Source organism: Phascolarctos cinereus, unplaced genomic scaffold (assembly GCF_003287225.1).
Source record: "Phascolarctos cinereus isolate Bilbo 61053 unplaced genomic scaffold, phaCin_HiC Scaffold_3;HRSCAF=262, whole genome shotgun sequence".
NCBI lineage: Eukaryota > Metazoa > Chordata > Mammalia > Diprotodontia > Phascolarctidae > Phascolarctos > Phascolarctos cinereus.
Window position 1 is genome coordinate 110,442,604 of NW_027555736.1, and position 19,785 is coordinate 110,462,388.

General features: G+C 42.0%; 1 protein-coding gene across 2 annotated transcripts in view; it reads left to right on the forward strand.

Moving 5' to 3' along the window:
- Nucleotides 1–18,578, forward strand: part of ZNF592 (zinc finger protein 592) — a 57,884-nt gene extending 39,306 nt beyond the window's left edge. For both annotated transcript variants that reach the window (XM_020966497.2, XM_020966506.2), the window contains 7 exons: nucleotides 2,981–3,159; nucleotides 14,977–15,153; nucleotides 15,472–15,631; nucleotides 15,737–16,039; nucleotides 16,585–16,697; nucleotides 17,324–17,459; nucleotides 18,007–18,578. In XM_020966497.2, the coding sequence (XP_020822156.1) occupies nucleotides 2,981–3,159; nucleotides 14,977–15,153; nucleotides 15,472–15,631; nucleotides 15,737–16,039; nucleotides 16,585–16,697; nucleotides 17,324–17,459; nucleotides 18,007–18,465 (1,527 nt within the window). In that variant the 3' untranslated portion in view covers nucleotides 18,466–18,578. The remainder of the gene's footprint in view (nucleotides 1–2,980; nucleotides 3,160–14,976; nucleotides 15,154–15,471; nucleotides 15,632–15,736; nucleotides 16,040–16,584; nucleotides 16,698–17,323; nucleotides 17,460–18,006) is intronic.
- The last annotated feature ends 1,207 nt before the right edge of the window (nucleotides 18,579–19,785 follow it).

Sequence of the window (19,785 nt, forward strand, 5' to 3'; positions counted from 1 at the left end):
ATTGAAGGGAGAGGTGGACATTCAGGAATTCATTCCAGCTGTGGGGAATAGTTTGCATGAATACCTCCAAGAAATCCCTGCTAGAGGATACTCTTCCTCCTCTGCCCATCATTAATCTTTCTATATTCAAAGGAAGGGAAGATTCCATCTCAGGAACTGAAGGCTGAAGGTATTAACCTTGGGTTTTATGAAAGAGTGTCATAGTTCCAGATGAGATGGTCAGAATACTTAGGGATTTAGGCCCAGCATTGGAGTCAGGAATAGGTTGGTACCTCTTTCTTCCATTCTGGGGGCTTACAAATGATGAGAATGTAATTCTTCCAAGAATGAATCCATAAGTGATTTCTGCTGTTTATTACGTTTTCCCTAAAACTCAAAGGCATCTGTGTTGGACAGGGATATTAGTAAATTTGTTTTCTAATCGTCTTGTTGTATGCCAGGAATAGTTGATCCTTTGCTGGTTCAACTACTTTTTCTCTTTGTGGTTCTTTGGCTGGGCCATATCTATGTCAGTTTTTCTACCTGGAAGGACAGAGTAGGATGATCACACTGGCCCCAGTACAACTTCAGTGAGTTGTCTGTAATCTTTGTGGTTGAATTGGGTAGCTTCAAGATGTTCTGACTATTTCTTCAAGCTTGTGTGAGCAGATCAGATTCAGAGAACCTTCTGGGGGAGAAATGGTACTCAAACAATGGAAACTAGAAAGGCCTTTGGATTTAGAAGAGGCTAATGGAAAGTCTGAAGAGAGGGAATAAGTCAGGCAGTAAATATATTGATTATCTACTCTGTTGGAAGGCCCTGAAGGTCAGGCCAGACAAGGAACTTGGGGGATGGGACATGAGGGCACTAAGGTCTAAAGACTCACTTTCTCTCTAATTTCATAGTTGGAAGGGATTTCAGTAGCTCTCTCATCTAACCCATATCTGAAAAAAAAATACCCAATACAACACACCGAACAAATTGTCCTCTAGTCTTTGTTGAAAGCTTCCAAACCACAGCCTATTTGACTTTTGAGGTGTTCTAATTGTTAGGAAGTTTTTTTCCTGACATTAGACTTACATCTGCCTCTTTGCTGCTGGTTCTGGGCAGTTTGGAGGTCAAGGAGAAGTTGCATTTCTCTTACATATGAGTCTTTCCAGACTTTGACAACAGCTAGTATGTCGTCTCAGAATCTTCTTTTCTTTAGGCGAAATATCCCCATTTCCCTCAGCTCTTCCTCAGGTGATGTGGACTTGAGTTTCTCCAGTACTCCAGTTGACGCTCTTCATATATACTTTAGCTTATCAGGGCAGTGTCCAGAGCTGAACACAGTGCTCTAGATCAGTGGGATCAATCTCAAATGGAAAACCACAAGTTAACTTATATATGCCCTATTGTGTTTTTAATTTGTCAGACATTTTCCATTACATTTTAACCCAGTTAGGGCCACTTGAGAGTGTTGTGGGCCTGGTGTTTGACCCTTTTGCTGTAGATACTGCCCGGCCTGGGCAGAATACTCTGGGACTTGCACTTTCTTTTTCTTGGGTGATGTGGCTTTCAATGCAGTCTTAGATTGAATAGCTTTTTGGTTTGGCACAGCACACTGTTGACTTACAGAATAATAATAATAATGATGATGATAGCTAACATTTATATGGTAGTTACTATGTACCAGGCATTGTGCTGAGGGTTTTACAGATGTTTTCTCATTTGATCCTTACAGCAGCCTAGGGAAGGTAGGTACCGTTATCATGCCCCTTTGACAGATCAAGAAACTGAGGCAGACAGATGTTAAGTGACTTGCCTAGGGTCACACAGCTGGTGTTTGAGGTTGGGTTTGAACTCAAGTCCCCTTAACTCCAGGCCCACTGCTCTTTCCACTGTACCGCCTAGCTGCCCATCTTGCTGTCTGCTAAAAACTCTTAACCCTTTTTTCAGACAAATTGCTGTCTAGCCGTGGCTTCCTCATCTTGTGCTTTTGAAATCAGTTTGAGGTCTTACATGATCCTGTTGAGGTGAGGCTCTTCTCCTAGACTGAGCCCAGTGTCCTGGCCTGTCATGGTGTTTTTGGATCTTTACTCTGTTATTCAGTATGTTAGGTAGCTGATAAATGTACTGTCCACTCCTTTATTGAAGACACTGCTAAAAATGCTTTTAAAAAGCACAGGGCCAAGCACAGATCTCTGGGACACTATCCTGTTAACCTGCTTCCAAGCCGACATTGAACTGTTAATGACCACGGTTTGAGTCCAGACATTGAACCAGTTTCAGACGTGTCTGGTTATATTATCGTTTAGCACACATCTCTTCGCCTTTCTTATAAGAATATTATGAGGTGTTTTATCAGGTGCTTAGCTGAAATATCCACAGTATTCTCTTGACTTGTCAGTTTAGTGTGTGTCTAAAGCGGCTCAGTTAGGTCTTAAGTTTAGCACAATGTCTCAGATCTTTATGAAATCCAACTGAAAAAAGAAGAAGAGGTTTAGGAAAGGCTTTTCTCTGTGCTAAGTGGGAAGAAAATCTTGCTCTACACAAGGCCAGGCTACTCTTCAAATTTATTAAAATTAATTTTATTGGTATCTTTTTTTTTTTTTGGCCTGGGCAGTGGGGTAAAGTGACTTGCCCAGGGTCACACAGCTAGTAAGTGTCATGTGTTTGGTCTGAGGCCGGATTTGAACTCAGGTCCTCCTGACTCCAGGGCTGATGCTCTATCCATTGCATCACCTAGCTGCCCCAGTGTCTTTTGTTTTTACATTATCTTTATTCAGCTACTCTTAAGGGAAGTACAGTCTAATTTTATCCCTGATCAGTAAGGCAGGGGCACAATTAAAAGACAAAGAGAAGAAATTTTGAGCTTGGCTTAAGAGTGGTAAATCCAGGTATACCAACTCACTATTTTGTTATTTTGTCTCAGATGGTGTTGAAGCCCACTCATTCAAACTGGAACATGAGCTTTCTACAGATGACTGACTTCTGTGATCCCTTCTCTTTTCTTTCCAGACTTGTCAGGTGTGTCAGATGATGCTGCCCAACCAGTGTAGTTTCTGTGCCCACCAGCGCATCCATACACACAAGTCTCCTTACTGCTGCCCAGAATGTGGAGCACTCTGCCGCTTGGCCTATTTCCAAACCCATGTGAAGGAGAACTGTCTGCACTATGCCCGAAAAGTGGGCTTCCGGTAGGTGCTGCTGGACTTTTACATCTCCTTCCCTTTGCTGCTGTTGCTTCCTTCTAAGCCTGGGCCACCCTTCACTGCTTTCTGGGACTTGGATTTGAGAGATGCATTAGGGTCTGACTCTACAGACACTGCATTGCAGGTGCTCTCACATTTAGCTGATGAATGACCTCATATGGGAGTGAGGGGTCTGGAGCTAGGAAGAGAGGGGGGTTGTGAGGGACTGACATAATTACTTGAGACTCTGCCTTCAAGAATCCCACTCTGGATTGGGCATACTCTGCAATGGTAAGATATTTTTGTTTTCTCAAGAGGAGGAGGAAAAACAAAGAGGAGGGGGATGGGGATATATGGAAATATTTTAGTCTGTTTTTTAAAGGACGTGTGTGGGAATATTGAAATACATGCAGTATTTTAAAAATTGCTCTTAGATATCTAAAATCACTTTGTTGCTTTACATTGATGCATTGTGTACAACTTAGTTTGCTTATAAAGTTATGTTTGACATGTAATAGTTTTAAGTACAGTCTATCAGAGCTCTGCTAAGTCTTCTGACTCCAAGCCCAGTGTTCCTTCCAATATATTGTGCTGCATTTCTAGATGACCTTTTATAGTAATAATTCATTGTATAGTAATAATGATTCTGACAATAATCACAAGTATATTAGTGTAACTTACTTGTAAATGTTTTTAATTTTTTTTTTGGCGAGGCAATTGGGGTTAAGTGACTTGGCCAGCATCACACAGCTAATGAGTGTTTTATGTCTGAGGCTGGATTTGAACTCGGGTCCTCCTGACTCCACGGCTGGTGCTTTATCCACTGCACCACCTAGCTGCCCCTAAATTTTTTTCTTAACAAATGAAAGCTACTGAACGTTAAGGACTCTTATGTCAATTTTTGCTGCTTTATCAGAAGTGAGCAAAATCCTGAGTAGAAGAAAATCCACATTTTCTAATAAAAGAAAACTATCTTGGTTTTTTAATTCTGTTTTCTAATATGTTGATAGTGGTCTTCCATGAAGGAAAGCAGATACAGAAAGTCATTTTCAGACAAGAATCGAAGGGCAGGAAACCCCAAAGTTAATAATATTAAATACAGCTTTAACCATGTGGAACTTATGTCTAATCACTCTCTATCACTATCAGCTGTTTGTGTTTCTTCTGCTACTGTATTTTTTTTTAATCATCTTTATGGATTCCAAAAAGCTGGAATCCATAGGCTAGGTCTAAATTAACTCCTATATCTTTTCATATTTATTTCTTCATTGGTGTATTTCCAAATTCTTTGCACTTCATACAGAAGATAGAGGGATTTGATGTTGTTGAAAAGTATGAAGTTTCATAGACTGTGTGGTACAGAGGCTTTGCTACTTCTCTGCTAAGCAGAAGTAGTATCCTTGGTAGAATCCCAGACCAAATAACCTGATTTTATTTTCTCCTCTACAACATTTGGAAGTACTATTCCATATCACATCTTTTTTTTTTTATTAATTTATTTTGATTTATCAACAATCACTTCCATAAGCTTTTGAGTTTTAAATTTTTCTCCCCCTTCCTCTCCACTTCCCTCTCCAGGATGATGCACAATCTGATATAGGCTATACATATACCTTCCTATTAAACATATTTTCACATTAGTCATATTGTAAGGAAGAATTAGAACCAATAGGAGGAACCACCAGAAAGAGGAAACAAAACAAAACAGAAAGAAAAAAAAGCAAATATTATGCTTAGATCTGCATTCAAACTCCATAGTTCTTTCTTTGGATGTGAATAGCATTTTCCATCATGAGACCTTTTAGAGATGTCTTAGATTCTTGCATTGCTGAGAAGGGGTAAGTCTATCAACGTTAGTCATCATACAACGTGGCTGTTACTGTGTACAATGTTCTCCTGGTTCTGCTCACTTCACTCAGCATCGGTCCATACAGGTCTTTCCAGGTTTTTCTGGTCTGCTTGCTCATCATTGCTTATAGCACAATAGTATTCCATTATGTTCATATATCACAAATTGTTCAGCCATTCCCCAATTGATGGGTATCCCCTCAATTGCCAATTCTTTGCCACCACAGAAAGAGTTGCTATAAATATTTTTGTACATGTGGGTCCTTTTCCCATTTGTATAATCTTTGGGATACAGCCCTAGAAGTGCTATTGCTGGGTCAAAGGATATGCACATTTTTATAGCCCTTTGGGCATAGTTCCAAATTGTTCTCCAGAATGGTTGGATCATTTCACAACTCCACCCACAATGCATTATTGTTCCAATTTTCTTACATCTTCTCCAACATTTATCATTTTCCTGTTTTGTCATGTTGGCTAATCTGATAGGTGTGTCTACATCACATCTTAAGTGACTGCTTGTTTTACAATACAGTCAAATTCAACAGTAGTGCTGTGCCACTGTTGCTACTCTTAACATCTAATCTTTGTTGAATGATGACTGGATACACTATCAGAGGACCTGTCCCACCTCCATATGAATTCCTTGCTATAAATGAAACCAAAAGTAATACTTTTGACTTCGATATAAGGAGATTGTGTGGGAGAAGAAGCAAGAGATGGTTGGAAACTAAAGGAGAAGGAATGTGAAGGTAATCTGGAGGGCTATGGAATGATGAAGAGAGCCAGAGATACTGAATTTGAGGAGAAATTTTGGAGCATTTGAGAACAGTTGAAAAAGAAGGGGTAAAGGAGAAGAGAAGCCAAAGGGGCAGGAAAGAGACTCAAGCCAAGGAGAAGGTGGAGAAGGCTCATGGGAGGTGAAAGTTGATAAGACAATGTAAGCACGATGAGTTGCTAGGTAAGAGATTAATAAGAGAAGGGAAAAGAAGTCAGGTTTGGCTCTCAGATCTAACAAAGTGATGATGATCTAAGAAGACAGGACAATGAAAGTTTTATCATTAAAGACTCTCATAAGTAACTGGGCATAACATTTTTCCAGCAGTGATAATATCAAAAAAGACAAGGTACCAAGAATCTCACTTTCAGCAAGAAGAGTGGGGAGAAGTTTGTATTAGAGTATAATATTTATATTTCTACTAGGGATAAGTGACTTAATTTGGTTCAAAATGCAGGTGGTCTCAGACCCTTAAAGAAGAGAAGATAAAGGGGATTTTTGCCATTCCTTATGGCATGGTAATAGTGTATTACATTCATATATCATAATTTATTCGGCTGTTCTGCAGTTGATGGGGACCTGCTTTGTTTTCAGTTCTTTGCTATAACAAAAAAAAGTACTCCTATAAATATTTCTGTGCATATAGGTCCTTTCCTTCTTTCTTTGATCTCTTTGAGCTATATACCTAATGGTGATATCAAAAGGTCAGAGGCTATGCACACTTTAATGATTTTTTGGATATTCATTCTAAATTGCCTTTCAGAATGGTTGATTAATTCACAGTTCTACCAATAGTATGTTAATGTGGCTGTTCTTCCAGCTAGATAGTGCAGTGGATAGAGTGCCAGGCTTGGAGTCAGGCGTCATCATCCTGAGTTCAAATCTGGCCCCAGAGAGTTACTGTAATCCTTGGCAAGTCACCTAACCCTGTTTGCCTCAGTTTCCTCATCTGGAAAATGGTCTAGAGAAGGAAATGGCAAGCCACTCCAGTATCTACCAAGAAAACCCCAAATAGGGTCATGAAGAGTCAGACACAACTAAATACAATAAGTGGTGCGTTCTTCTATAGCTCCTACAATAATTGTCATTATCCTTTTATGTCATCTTTGCTAATCTGATGGGTCTGAGTTGGAGCCTCAGACTTGTTTTAATTTACATTTGTCTTATCATTGGTGTTTTGAAGCATTTTTAATATAGTTCTTGAAACTTGCTTCTCTACTTTTGAGAACTGCGTGTTCATATCCTTTGACCATTTATCTATTGAGGAATAGGAAAAAAGATTTCAAAGTGTTCAGAAAAAGGATAGATGGGATATCATGGCCAAATATTCTACAGAGTAAGTTAGCTTAGAAGAGAGGAGAAACTAACAAAGAGATTCTGAAGACTCAAAAAGAGATGGTTCCATTGAGCAGGATCAGAAGTTGTTTTTGTGGTGTGGATATACAGGAAAGTCATCAACCAACCTAGACTTTGAAGAGACACGTGTAGAAGAGGGACACAAGTGTGTGTTAAACCTCAGAATGAGCTGAGGCTAGTGAGGAAGGCTAGTTTTTGGCAGCTAGGTGATGCAGTGGACAGACCTCTAGACCTGAAAGCTGGAAGACTTGACTTCAAATCCAGCCTCAGACATTTACTAGTTATGTGACCCTAGGCAAGTCATTTCATTTCTGTGTGCCTCAGTTGCCTCATCTATAAAATGGAGGTGATAACAGCCATCTCTGAGTTGTTGTAAGGATAAGTGAGATAATATTTTTAAAGCACTTTGCAAACCTTAAAGCTTTATATAAATTCTAGCCATCATCTATTATTAGCATAACAAAATTAGTTGGTTTTTTTTCTTGAAAGCTATATCAGGCAGAAAGAGAAGAGTTAGGATGGATGCTTGAGGTCGATTGGATGATGGTACATCTAAAGAAGTCAAAGCTGCACAACTCTTTTTTTGCCTTATATTTTCTTTACCAAGGGCAGTATGGTCTTTGGACTGGAAAGAACAGAACAAAAGTAGTTGGTAAGGAATTCATATCCAAGATAAGGGGATAGTTAAAGAGCTCCTAGCTTTCCTTGATGTGAGGATCAGCAGGCCCAAATCAACTGCATCATAGAGTACTGACAGAACCTGTGGATGTGATTCTGAACCATTGTCAGTAATCTTTAAAAGACTGTGGAATATCATCAACAACAGGCACCTCCTCATTGGAGATTTTCAAACAAAGACTTGGATGATGTTTTGTATGATGTGTCGTAAAGGAGGAGCCTCTTTCAGGGATGGATTGGACTTGATGAACTTGGAGAACCATGCCAATTCTGAGCTTCAGTGATAATGACAGCTAAATGGAAGGACATGCTGACAGTTCTCCTTGAAGGAATTAAGACGCTGGCAGAGTTGTTTCATTTTCTGCCTAAAGGCGACAAGAGGCTTGATTTCATGTTTGATTATCTTGCCAAACCAGAACCTTTAGTGGACATTTGCACACTCCAGTGGAAGGGCAGCCATAAATACGAAAGGACATCCTAGATTTTAAAATGCGGTCTCTTTTCACTGTTATAACAATGAGTTTATACATCTGCACCCAACAGCAGAGTACTTTGTGAGCAGGCAGCAAATTTAAGAAGATGAAGCTGGAGTGTGGCTGGGCCTGCTATGTAGAAGAGATGTGTGCTAGGGGCAACACTGTTTTAAAGGCATGCAGGGGTGGATTTCCAAAATATCTCGAACTGGGGAAGATTATGAAAGAAAGGGAAAAAATCACGGGTCGTGCTTCCACTGAAAAATCTCAAACAAGATGACACTAGCAACTACCAACTCATGTCTACTGTCTCATTTCTCTAAAATATTTATGATAAGTAGTTTCTGCCTGTACCTGAGAACGTAAGACAAACAAGCAAGTTTTCGTACGCAGTTTTCTGTAGTGGAGTACACATTTTAAGAAGCCACGTAGAGTACTGGTTATTTTGGGCCATGTTGTCTGACAGACTTCCTCCCTTAGCCTCTGTTTCCTCATCTGTAATGAGGGCGATAGACTTGCTGGCCTCTGAGTTCCCTCAGAGCTCTGAATGGATGATCCTGGGGTCCTCAGAGTTGTATTGAAGTCTCACTTCAGGCCTCTGTCTGCCCTCGGCTCAAACTGCCTAACCCAAGAGGTTCAGCTTGCTTCTCTGGAACTCGGGCGCTTGCAGGACAGCCCTTTGCAAACTTTAGAATATCCCATAAACGTGCAGTACTACTTAGCAGTTTCATATAACTTTCTGAGAAGTGTATAAGTCTGTAGTCTGTTTTATTGGTTTTTAAAAAAACATTTGCCTAACACAAAGTGGAGAGTCTCTATACAGTGGTTTTCATATCTGTGTTCAGTTTATACTGTGACAGATGTACCTTTGTAGTCATTTTGTTCACTGATTCGTCAAGTGCGGAAATCAAGACCATTGTAAAGCAGGGGGAACATGTTCCCACCCAAGTTTTATGTCAGTTTTATGGTAAATATCCTGCACAGAAACCAAACAAAGGAAGGGATTTCCCGTTGATGGCAGGATTCTCTAAATGGACCAACTGATACATGGCCCCATACCAATTACATTAAACCCTGGAACTGTGCAACACCTTCACACTGTAATGTGAAATAAATTGTTTTAACCATCTACACTGCAAAATGATGGATAAAAAATGCCTGTTGCCCAGATAGTCTGGGCAACAGTTGTTGAGAGAGAGAGAGAGAGAATGTATCCGCATTCATATGTAAATAAAATCTTGGATAGGTGCTATAAATGGACAGTGAACTGGACCTGGAAATCAGTAGGAAAGGAAGAGAAAGGAAGGCATTTGGGAAATCTTACAACTGCTTTTAATGATCCCAAACTGTTCATTGTAGCAAAATCCTCTCTTTAACACCAGTTATTTTCTCAGGGATGCATATGGCTGAACCATGGAACACATGATCTTGGAAGAATCAGAAATGAAAAGTATCCTGAAGAGCAATGAAAAGACACATTCCCTAGGATAAGTGGTTTAAAAGATATCATTGAGGACTTTAACTTCCTCAGCAAATCAATCAACATATATTTATTGAGCAACCACTTTTTCTATAGTCCAATGTTTTATTTTGGTGATAGAGCTATGTCTGGTGTACAGAAAATTGGCAAGATTGCCATGTGACCTGCTATTTTTTGGAGCCCCATTCTCTAATGGTGGCTGAGCAATGATTGGGGTGAGCAGTTATTTAAAGAGGTTATATTGCCAGTGGTCAAATAAAAGATTGGAAGAGGTTCTTATGCATACAAGCCTCAGCACTCTCCCCCAACAAAGACAGGAATGGAAGAACTCTCCACCCCTACCAACACCTACCACTCAAGACTGACCTTGTTGGAGTGGGGCTGTCAACTTAGGATCGTCCTGGGTTCTGCATGCCCTCAGTGCTGACCTTCTGTGGAGATTATGAGAAATAATTGAAAAATAATTCTTGTTCTCAAGAAGCTTATGGTCTCTTTGGGAAGACTAGTTGTGCTACACCTAAAAAGATAGCAATATGATAGGCTTCAGATGAATGAAGATCTTCTGTTTGTAAAACACTGTGATAGGCACTAGGGGAGATAAAAAGAGAGGTGAGGTAGTTCCTATAAAGAACAAGCAACTTATTAGTAGAGAGATCATATGTCTACAAAACTACAATATAAGTTCGAACATAATATGTGCATAGAAGTTTAAAATGCCCTAAAGAGTTCTGAGGAAGGAAAACCCATTTTCCACTGAGGGAATTGGGTGTGACTAATGGGTATCACTATGTATTGTTTTTTTAAAAAAATTCAATTTTATCTTATTTCCAATTATGTATTCCCTCCTTCACTTCTCTCCGTTTCTCACCTAATTGGAAAGCAAGAAAACTAAACCCCATTACACGTATGTATAATGAAGCAAAACAAATACCCAAATTAGAAATGTGTGCCACCCCCTCCCCCTCTAATATACTTTAGTAGGTACTCTTCAGTTCATCACCTCTCTGGAGGTGGGTAGCCTGTTTTCATCATGAGTCCTCTAGAACAGTTGGTTCCATTGGGTTGATCAGAGTTTCTAAATCATTCAAAGTTGTTTGTCTTTAGAGTAATATTGTTATTGTATAAATTGTTCTGTGTATTTCGCTTAGTTATGTATCACTTTCTGCTCTGTGTAAAGAATAGTAGGTCCTTCACCTTACTTGCTGAGCTGTGGACGTCTGAAACTCCTTTTCTCGTTCCTTTAGTCCTTTTCACAGCTTCTGGAAGAAGATAGAGGTCTGAGGAGGGCCTCATCAGGTCAGCACATGAGGTGTAAGTTCTGAGGCCTGGTGTGTGGCCTGTTGTCCTAAACTGCCTTTGCATACTTTGAGACTTCAAAATAGTTCTTATCCATCTGCATATCTCCTCTAGGGATACAAATCACAATCTGACTACACTCTTTGTGCAACTCTTATCCAGATTTCCTCCATGGGAAGTCCATTTGATATGTGATATGCCAGAAACCTCCTTCTAGATGTCTTGACATCGGGTGGGTACAAATAGTGCACTAGGTTGTCTATCTGTGATCCTCCACTCTCAATAAATAACCAGCCTGCCTCCTCTTCCAGCCTTGTTTTACTTTTTATACCATTCTTTTGAACTAGCTCTTCATTATAACTACTTGTACCTCTTTTTCTCTTCTTTCCAGTCCAAAGATTATTCTCCTTGTCTGAGAAAACAGAAGCAACAGAAGCAACTCTGTCTTGTCTCCATCAGCCTGCACAGAGGCCTTGCTCTTATGTTGAGCCTCCTCTTCTCAGAAGAGATTTGTTTTTGAATGTCTTTTTTCCAGCCTAGCTAGCTCATTCTAAGCTTCAGAACTTCTGACATGATTCTTAAAGGGCCATGTCATGCTATTTGTATTCATCTACTATTACCTATACCTGCTTTCATCTTCTATATGTGACTTTTAAAAACTCAGATTGGTTGGTGAGTGCCCTGGGCCACACAAACAACTACTGTTTTTTCTCTCCTCTAGAATTGTTTCTCTTTGTATCTTCAGAATTTCATTCTTGAGAACTTCTTTTCCCTCTTGGGCTTATTTCTCTGATAGAATTTTAGTTCAAAGGATCCTGCCTCTGCTTCCTCTAAATCCTAAAAAGTTACTCTCCCAAAATCTCAGGTCATGCCGTGTCTGGATTTCTCTGTTAAAGGACTGAAGGGACCTGGATGGCCCAATGACATCTCCATTATCACAGATTCTAAGATGGAGTGGGCACTCTTTTCCCGACCCTTGCCCAGGCTGTTGCGCCGCCTCTTCCACTCCAAGCCTATTTTACTATCCATGCACAGCTATGTGTACTGATGGTCTAGTTCTGTGGACTGACCATCCAATTGCATGTCATCGTTTGTACAATGGACATTCTTTACCTCCTTGACTTTACTTGTGCGGCTAGGTAGGCTGAGCTCTTTTGAGTGATTACAGATCTCATTTAGGAAATTTTGCAGCATTGCACAATGCCACCTGCAAACAGGAACATCTGGAGGTCTTTCAGCATCAATAGAGAATCCCTCTTCTATTTGAACTTTTCTTCAAGTACCCTTTGACTGTAGTAAATACCTCCATCTCCTTTTAAGCTTTGCTGTTTATAATCAGTCATCAAACAATTCTTGCTTGTCCATCTTTCATGGAATCTTGTTTGATTTTACTTTTGCTTCATGCATGGGATTCACTTTATTGAAGGAGAGCCTTTAAGGTAGCATTTTGCTGTACCAATCAAATTTTTTTTTATAGTTAACAAACAATAAGCCCAGTGAAATCTTGTGCTTTCTTCACATTTCATTCACTTGTGTGTCTGTAAAGATATCTTTTGTAGCATGTTGCTTTTGAAAGCCTGCCTGTTCTTTTCTAATTACTTCATGCCTTCAGTATGGGTAAAGATTATTCTCATAAAATTTTTATAGATATGGGAAAGTAGAGTAGGCACGTAGTGTGATAGTTATTGATGTTTTCTTAGTCACCTTTTTTTTTGACAGTTAAATTACCAATTAAAAAAAAAAGATGGGCATTATCCTTTCTTTGAGAGAGTTGAGAGTTGATTCCTCACACCTTTAAAATTATGACACCTCCCTCAAAGGACCTCCTTTGTGCCTGCAAGTCATGGAGCCAAGTCAGGGACTGAAATGTTGCTGTTGTTTGTTGTTCAATTGGTTTTTTAGCTATCGATGATTCTTTGTGACCCTGTTTGGGGTTTTCTTGGCAAAGATACTGGAGTGGTTTGCCATTTCCTTCTTCAGCTCATTTTCCAGATGAGAAAACTGAGGCAAACAGGGTTAAGTGACTTGCCCAGGATCATACAGCTAGTAAATGTCTGATGTCAGATTTTAATTCAGGTCTTCCTGATTCTAGGCCTGGCACTCTATACACTGTGCTACATAGCTGAAATATTAAGAATCTGAATATGGCAAGCTCTGTTGTCATTGGTAGAGAAAATGATGTGAGAAAACTGCTGAGTTTTTGTTTTTGAATAACTAATGCCGGGCATAATGCCAGCCACATAGCAGGTGTTTAATAAATGCTTATTGATTGATTGATGGTACAGTGATTAAGAAATTCTTTTCTATTTTTCATTTGTTGTCCTCATCTTCATCATTAATTGCTTTTCATTGATCTGGCGTAATTGGATCTCTTACCAAGATTTATCTATAAACTAGTAAACTTAGTTATTTCTTTATCTTGATCCATATCCTCTAACATTTTTTTTCCACCTTTTTCTGTATATTGTTGATTTAGTTGGGGGCTTTATGAAATATTTTGAAGAACATCTATACCTCTTCTGCAACAGGAGGGAGTCTTTTTACAGATTCTAATAATGAGTACTGTAATTATCAAGTGTCTCATGAAATTGTGTTTGTTGTTGCTTTCAAGTGTAATAAAACCAACTCATCAGCACCTTTATTTGCCTTTTCGAAGAAGATCTGTGAGCCATCCTTCTATCTAACTTCGTTTTCCTTTTTTTCTTTTGGTTTCATTTATAATGAAAATATTGGTACTGATATATTTATTTCTTCTAATAGTGTTTATTCTTTATTCAGTAAACAAGAATCTCACATTTATAATTATCATTAATGGTTTAAAATATGTGATTCTTGACACTCTGTTCCTCCTCTTCCACCATTCTATTACTGGTGCTGTAATAGCATAATGCACAGGACTGATGGTAATATTGTATTTTTCTTTGTGTTATGAGTTGCTATGATTAAGGAATTACCACCTAAACTCTCTATTTTCATTAATAAATACTTACAGAGAGCCTACTGTATCCAGTTTAGTTAGGTTGATAAAGTGCTGGACTATGAGTCAGGAAGAGCTGAGTTCAAATCCAGCCCCAGACTCTTACTAGTAAAATGAGAATCATAATAGCACCCACCCCTCAGAGTTGTGGTGAAACATATGCAAAGCCATTTGCAAACCTTAAAGTGATACAAACACGCACACATACACACAACACACACAACACACACACACACACACATGAATGTGTGTGTATCTACTACAATTAGTACTATGATGACGACTACTACTATGATGAGTACTACTGCTGCCACCACTAATACAACAACTACTACTACTACTACTACACTCATGACTATGACTTTAACAACTACAGCTGCAACTGTGATGTGCTTTAGGGACACGGCTCTATTGCCTGGCAAAGGAGATAGGCTGTGCACACAAATAACTTTAGTGTGAGGCATCACGTTGTTGGTGCCACTTGTGCAGAATAGACCACATGAAGCACAGTGGAGGCCCAAGGCCAGAGAGACAGTTTCTAGCTGGGGGATGATTGAGGCCGGAACAAGCCATGTGCTGTTGACACTGGCCAATCTCTGGGACTGTTTTTAAAATTTGTTCTGATTTCTCCCAAATTCATTGTCCTGCAGTGTCTTCCTATTGCCAGTCCTCAGCCCCCCGTGTGAACACACTTCCTAAGCTGCTTCTGAAAAAGCATTTGGATTAGGTACAGAGAGCTGGAAAATAAGAACAGTGGCCTACTGATGACCGTTCTCGACCTTGCCCTTTGATGTTATAATTTCGCTGTGAATATGGCTAGTGGCTGCAGAGCTCATGCTCTAAGTGCTTTAGTCGGGGGATGGAGGAGAAGCTAGTCAGTGAAGTGCCATAGCTGTGCTTATCTCTGCTGGGCCTGACCGCCCTTGTCTTTGCTGCCCAGGTGCATCCACTGTGGAGTTGTCTTTGTGACCTTAGCCTTGCTGAAGAGGCACATCCAAGAGCGGCACTGCCAGGTTTTCCACAAGTGTGCATTTTGCCCTATGGCCTTCAAATCCGCTAGTGGCACTGCTGCCCACAGTGCTGCCCAGCACCCTGCCCAGCCACACAAAGCCTCTCAGTAAGTGCATATCCCTGGGGGGGGGAGTCTGGAGGGAAGTGTCCAGAACCTTGGGAGAGGATGGGAAGAATTACTTAGGGTCCCGGGACATTTGCTGATTCGAAAAGAATTTAGAGGGAAGAGGTTTTTAATCCCCAAATGTCCTTCTGGTTCTCGTGTGGCTGTAGTACCCTGTACATAAATTCTCTTAGCAGCCATTGTGCAATCCTTTCTTTGTAATTAGTAGTTAATGCTTTGTGCCGGTAGGGCCTTTCAGGGTCCTGCAGTCCTTTATGTAGAGAGGCATAATCATCCCAGTTTTGTTCCTCGTTCCCCTAGACTGATCTATAAGTGTTCTTGTGAAACTGTCTTCAACAAAAAGAAGCTGATGCAGCAGCACTTTTATCAGAACACCAACAAATTGCTGGTGGGAGTTTTCAAGTGCCCTGAGTGTCAGCTCGTGTTCATGCAGAAGCAGCTGCTGATGCAACATGTCAAGGTGGGTCAGGAGACCTGGGTGGGGAGGTTCACAGAGAGCCAGTGCAAGCATGGTACCATACATCCATCTCCTTGCTCAGTCAGTAATCACCCTCCCCATCCCTAGAATGTCCATGGTGTCCCACGAAATGTGGAAGAGCTGCCCAGCCTACGGTCTACAACTGAGACATCCTCTGGCCGTCCAGGCCCTGGGAGCCCTGCTGAGCCATCAGCCACTAGTACTGCTGGGCAGAGTGGTGCCCAGACCTCAGTCCGCTGGGACAGGTCTGGGGAACGCCGTGCTGAAGCCCAGAACAAGGCTGAGATGAGGTCCAAATTGAGGAACACTGGCTGGACCTGCCAAGAGTGCCACGAGTGGCTCCCTGATCGTGAGAGCTATGTGTCTCATATGAAGAAGAGCCATGGCCGGGTAAGTGTCGTGCAGCTAGGTTTGGGGGCCTTGGGGAAGTGAAGGGGAAGGGAAAAGTGTGATCAAGTGCCATCAGTGCTGAAGTACAGCTGCATAGCCACAGATGTACCTGAGTTCCTTTAACAGGTTGAGAAAACATTGAGCCCAGGGAGCAGAATATTCTGTCATTCTTAATTCTTGAGCTCCTTTGGTAGTATAAGGTCCCAAGGAGAGTCAAAGGGATTCTGATACCCAGACCCAGGCCTTGACTACCAGGTCACACAGTCCTGAATTTCTTTCTTTCTTTTTTTTTTTCACAGTCCTGAATTTCAACAGTTCGTTTCTGTATAGTCAGAGCCTTCAAATCCTTTACAGTGTCAGCTTCATGCCCCTCTCCTTGTGGATTGGGTTGGATCCTCAGATATATTAGGTCTTAGAATACACAGAGGTCATTGGGTCTAGAAAAAAGCATGCTCTTCCTCTTTTCCTCTCCATCCTCCCTTTAAAAACAAATCTTTCTCAGCTCTTTGGGGTCTGATGCTTTGTGTCCTGTTTCCTCTGTTCAGATAGTGAAGCGCTTTCCGTGTCGGCAGTGTGAATGCTCCTTCCATACCGCCATTAACCTTCGACGACATAGCCGAAACAACCATGATACAGCCAAGAAGGTTTATACTTGTTGGTAAGTTCCCTATTAAGTGGCTCTTGGCTAGAGGCCATGGTTAGAGGATTCCAGGAGTTGGAAGCAACTGTTGATGTCATATGGGGACCTATTGTGAGAGAACCCAGTGGTACAGGGCACCTTAGAAAGGTGAGAGAAGCAACCGCCTGACTGTGCCATAAAAGAGAGTGGGCATCTGTGTTCTTTCCCCCAGTATGATTGTCCATAGCTCCTAAGCTTTAGAAATAATACATTGTTTGCTAAAGCCTGCTATTGGAGACATGGATGCTAGTTCTTATGAAATCCCTTGTCCACTCAAAATGACCCACTTGAATATTCTGTTAGCTCTCAGAGCATCCCTGTTTTTTTCCTGGGCATCCAGTGGCCAGGAGCAGCAGGAGCAGTTCCATTGGTCCTGACATTGCTGGCTCAGCTGTGAGACTGAGTTTGTTAGCCTGGTTGTATGTTGCTGTGATGCTTTGGGGGAATCGCTTGAATCTGTCTAGCGCTTTCTTAGTGCTTCTTTGTATCGGACATTAGTGCCAAACCCTTGAGCTGGGAGTTGCTTCTGTTTGCATCTCCTTTTCTACTCACCATTGGGTTCTAGAGGCTCTGATTCTACTTCTCTCCTGGCCTGGTTTTTGAAGGTATTGCACAGAGGACAGGCCCAGCTTCCCTCAGCTCTCCCTGCTGGAGAACCATGTCAGCCTTATGCATGGCATTAAAAATCTAGACTTGAGCCAGACGTCCAAAGCCAGACCTCCTGCTGGAGAGTCCTCCCAGGTGAGTTTCCCTTCCAGTGACAGCTCCCTGGATGGAGTTTATATACTGACTGTTGGTCCATGTATGCAAATGAAGATTGTTGGCAGACATGGGTGGCCTTTAAAGCTAACTGAATTTGGGCAGAACAGAAGCTTCACGCTTGGGTTACTGCCTTGTTGGAATGGAGGCGGGAGGCAGATGGAGTCAAGTGAATGAAGAGGAGTTCTAAGGCCAGAGTGTGATTTGTTGTCACACTTCTCTTTAGGCACAATAATCCCCTACTCCATCTTCACCACCATAATTATTTCCTGTCCTCTCCTGTCCCCTCCCACCATGCCCAGCACACACAACACACACTTGGGGTCCTGTGGGAGACTGCATAGAGATAAGAGGGACAGTCGGGAAGGCCTTCGAGCTCTGTGGCTCTGGAGGTAATTGTGTGGGCCTGGCTTAGGCAGTAGTTCATTCTGTGCCCTTAGGAGGGCTACCAGTGATAACTAGGGTTATTCCACAGTGGCCTTCACCACTGGACTCTCGTTGTTTTGTCTTTGTTTTTTTTTTTTTTCAGATGAAAGCTCTGAAGAGATCGGCTGCTGAAGTTGAAGGTGCCCTAGGCTCCACCAATGGAGCAGCCATCCCCACCACCAAAAGACTCAAGGCCCAATTCCAGTGTGCAAAGTGCAGCTTTGCCACAGATTCAGGGCCAGAGTTTCAGAGCCACATACCTCGGCACCAGGCAGACAGCTCCACGTCCCAGTGTCTGCTGTGTGGCTTATGTTACACCTCATCAGGCTCCCTCAGCCGACACCTCTTCATTGTCCACAAAGTGAGAGACCCAGAGGAAGCAGAAGAGGCGGAGCAAGAAGGGCCTGGGGAAGGAGCTTCCCTGGAAACGAGTGAGAATGGGTGTGAGGACTGTCACGGGGAGCCTGCCTTGGCTGGGCTGGAGGAAAGCCTATGGAAGAAGGGCCAGGCCTCCAAGGAGGACTGTGAGCAGGACACAGCAGGCCATCTACAGGCCACATGACTTCTCCTCGGGTGTAACAATGTGGCTTTGAAATGGGGGAGGGCAAGGGAGGGCCATGCTGTCCTAGTACTTGCCTTGTGGAGAAGACGAAATAAAAAAAAAGCTGTGCCCCATTTTGTGTGTGTGTGTGGCTGTGTCCCCAGAGCAGTGTCTGTTGTGGCCTGGAGACCCCAAGGAGTTAATAGGTAGCTGCTCAGAGCCCCCAAGATTTCCCCTCCCCCACTTCCTAGCTCTGAGACTTAGGATGTCATACTCTTAGGCCTGATACATTTTCTGCCTCAGCTTCTCCTGCCCCAAGTTCATGTGCTTTGGAGAAGTGGCATACGGTGGGAATGCTGAATGGAATTAAGATTCGGGTTGAATTCCAGCACCAGTGCCTCTCACTGCTATGTGACTGTGAGCAAGCCAACCTTGTGACCCCTAGTGTCTTCAGCTATGAATCGGAAGTGATGCTACTTGCAGGACTTTTCTGACAGCATTGTAAGGGAAGTGCGTTTTGCAACCCCTCAAACAAGTGTGCATTATTATTATTATATGATTTCCCAGGGCTACTAAATTGCATGGTTGAAACCTACGGCTTGATAGCTTTCAGGTAAATGTAATGCAAATTAGGTCTGATAAGGAAGGTACAAAGAATCATGCCATCAGATGAGGGGGAGTTCTATGCCGCCTTGTGGGCAGGGAAGAACTGCCCCCACCCATCATTCCTCTCTTGTCTGTAGCTAGAACTGGTCAGTAGGTGCAGCCTGGTGTAGACTCTGACCACAGTGTTTGTGGGCCGTCTCTCCAGCCCCTCCCCACCAGGGGAAGGCTTTTTGAGTAACCTTTGGAATAGACTTTTGGTACTCTTGCCACCCAGAAGGCATGGGGTGAGGGTGGGGACACCATCTAACCCCCTTCTCTTGGCAGTGCACTTTTTAACCAGGTAAATATTTCAAATGAAAACTTCTTACATTGGGTGGAGGTAGGCTCCCTCATTCTTTCTTAGCCCAGTACTGCCTAAGAAGGCTTTTTCAGAGTTCCTTCCACAGGGACAGAAAGAATGAGGCCTCCAGAGAGGTTAGTTCCTGAACATTTTCCCCAAAATCCTACAAGAAAGAGGGTTTTTTGACTTTGGTTCAAAGTTTTTTTCCTCAGCTAGCCTGGGCAGTTTCCCAGAATGTAGGAAGTCCTACAGTTTGCTTCTGTGGAATAGGAATCCTACTATTGCTCCTGTGGAAGCACTGCATCCTTCATTTGCTGGGGAAGTTAACATTTTACCAGATCCTTTGGCCTAGGGGTTCTTAACCTTTTTTCATGTGTATAATGGACCCCTTCTCA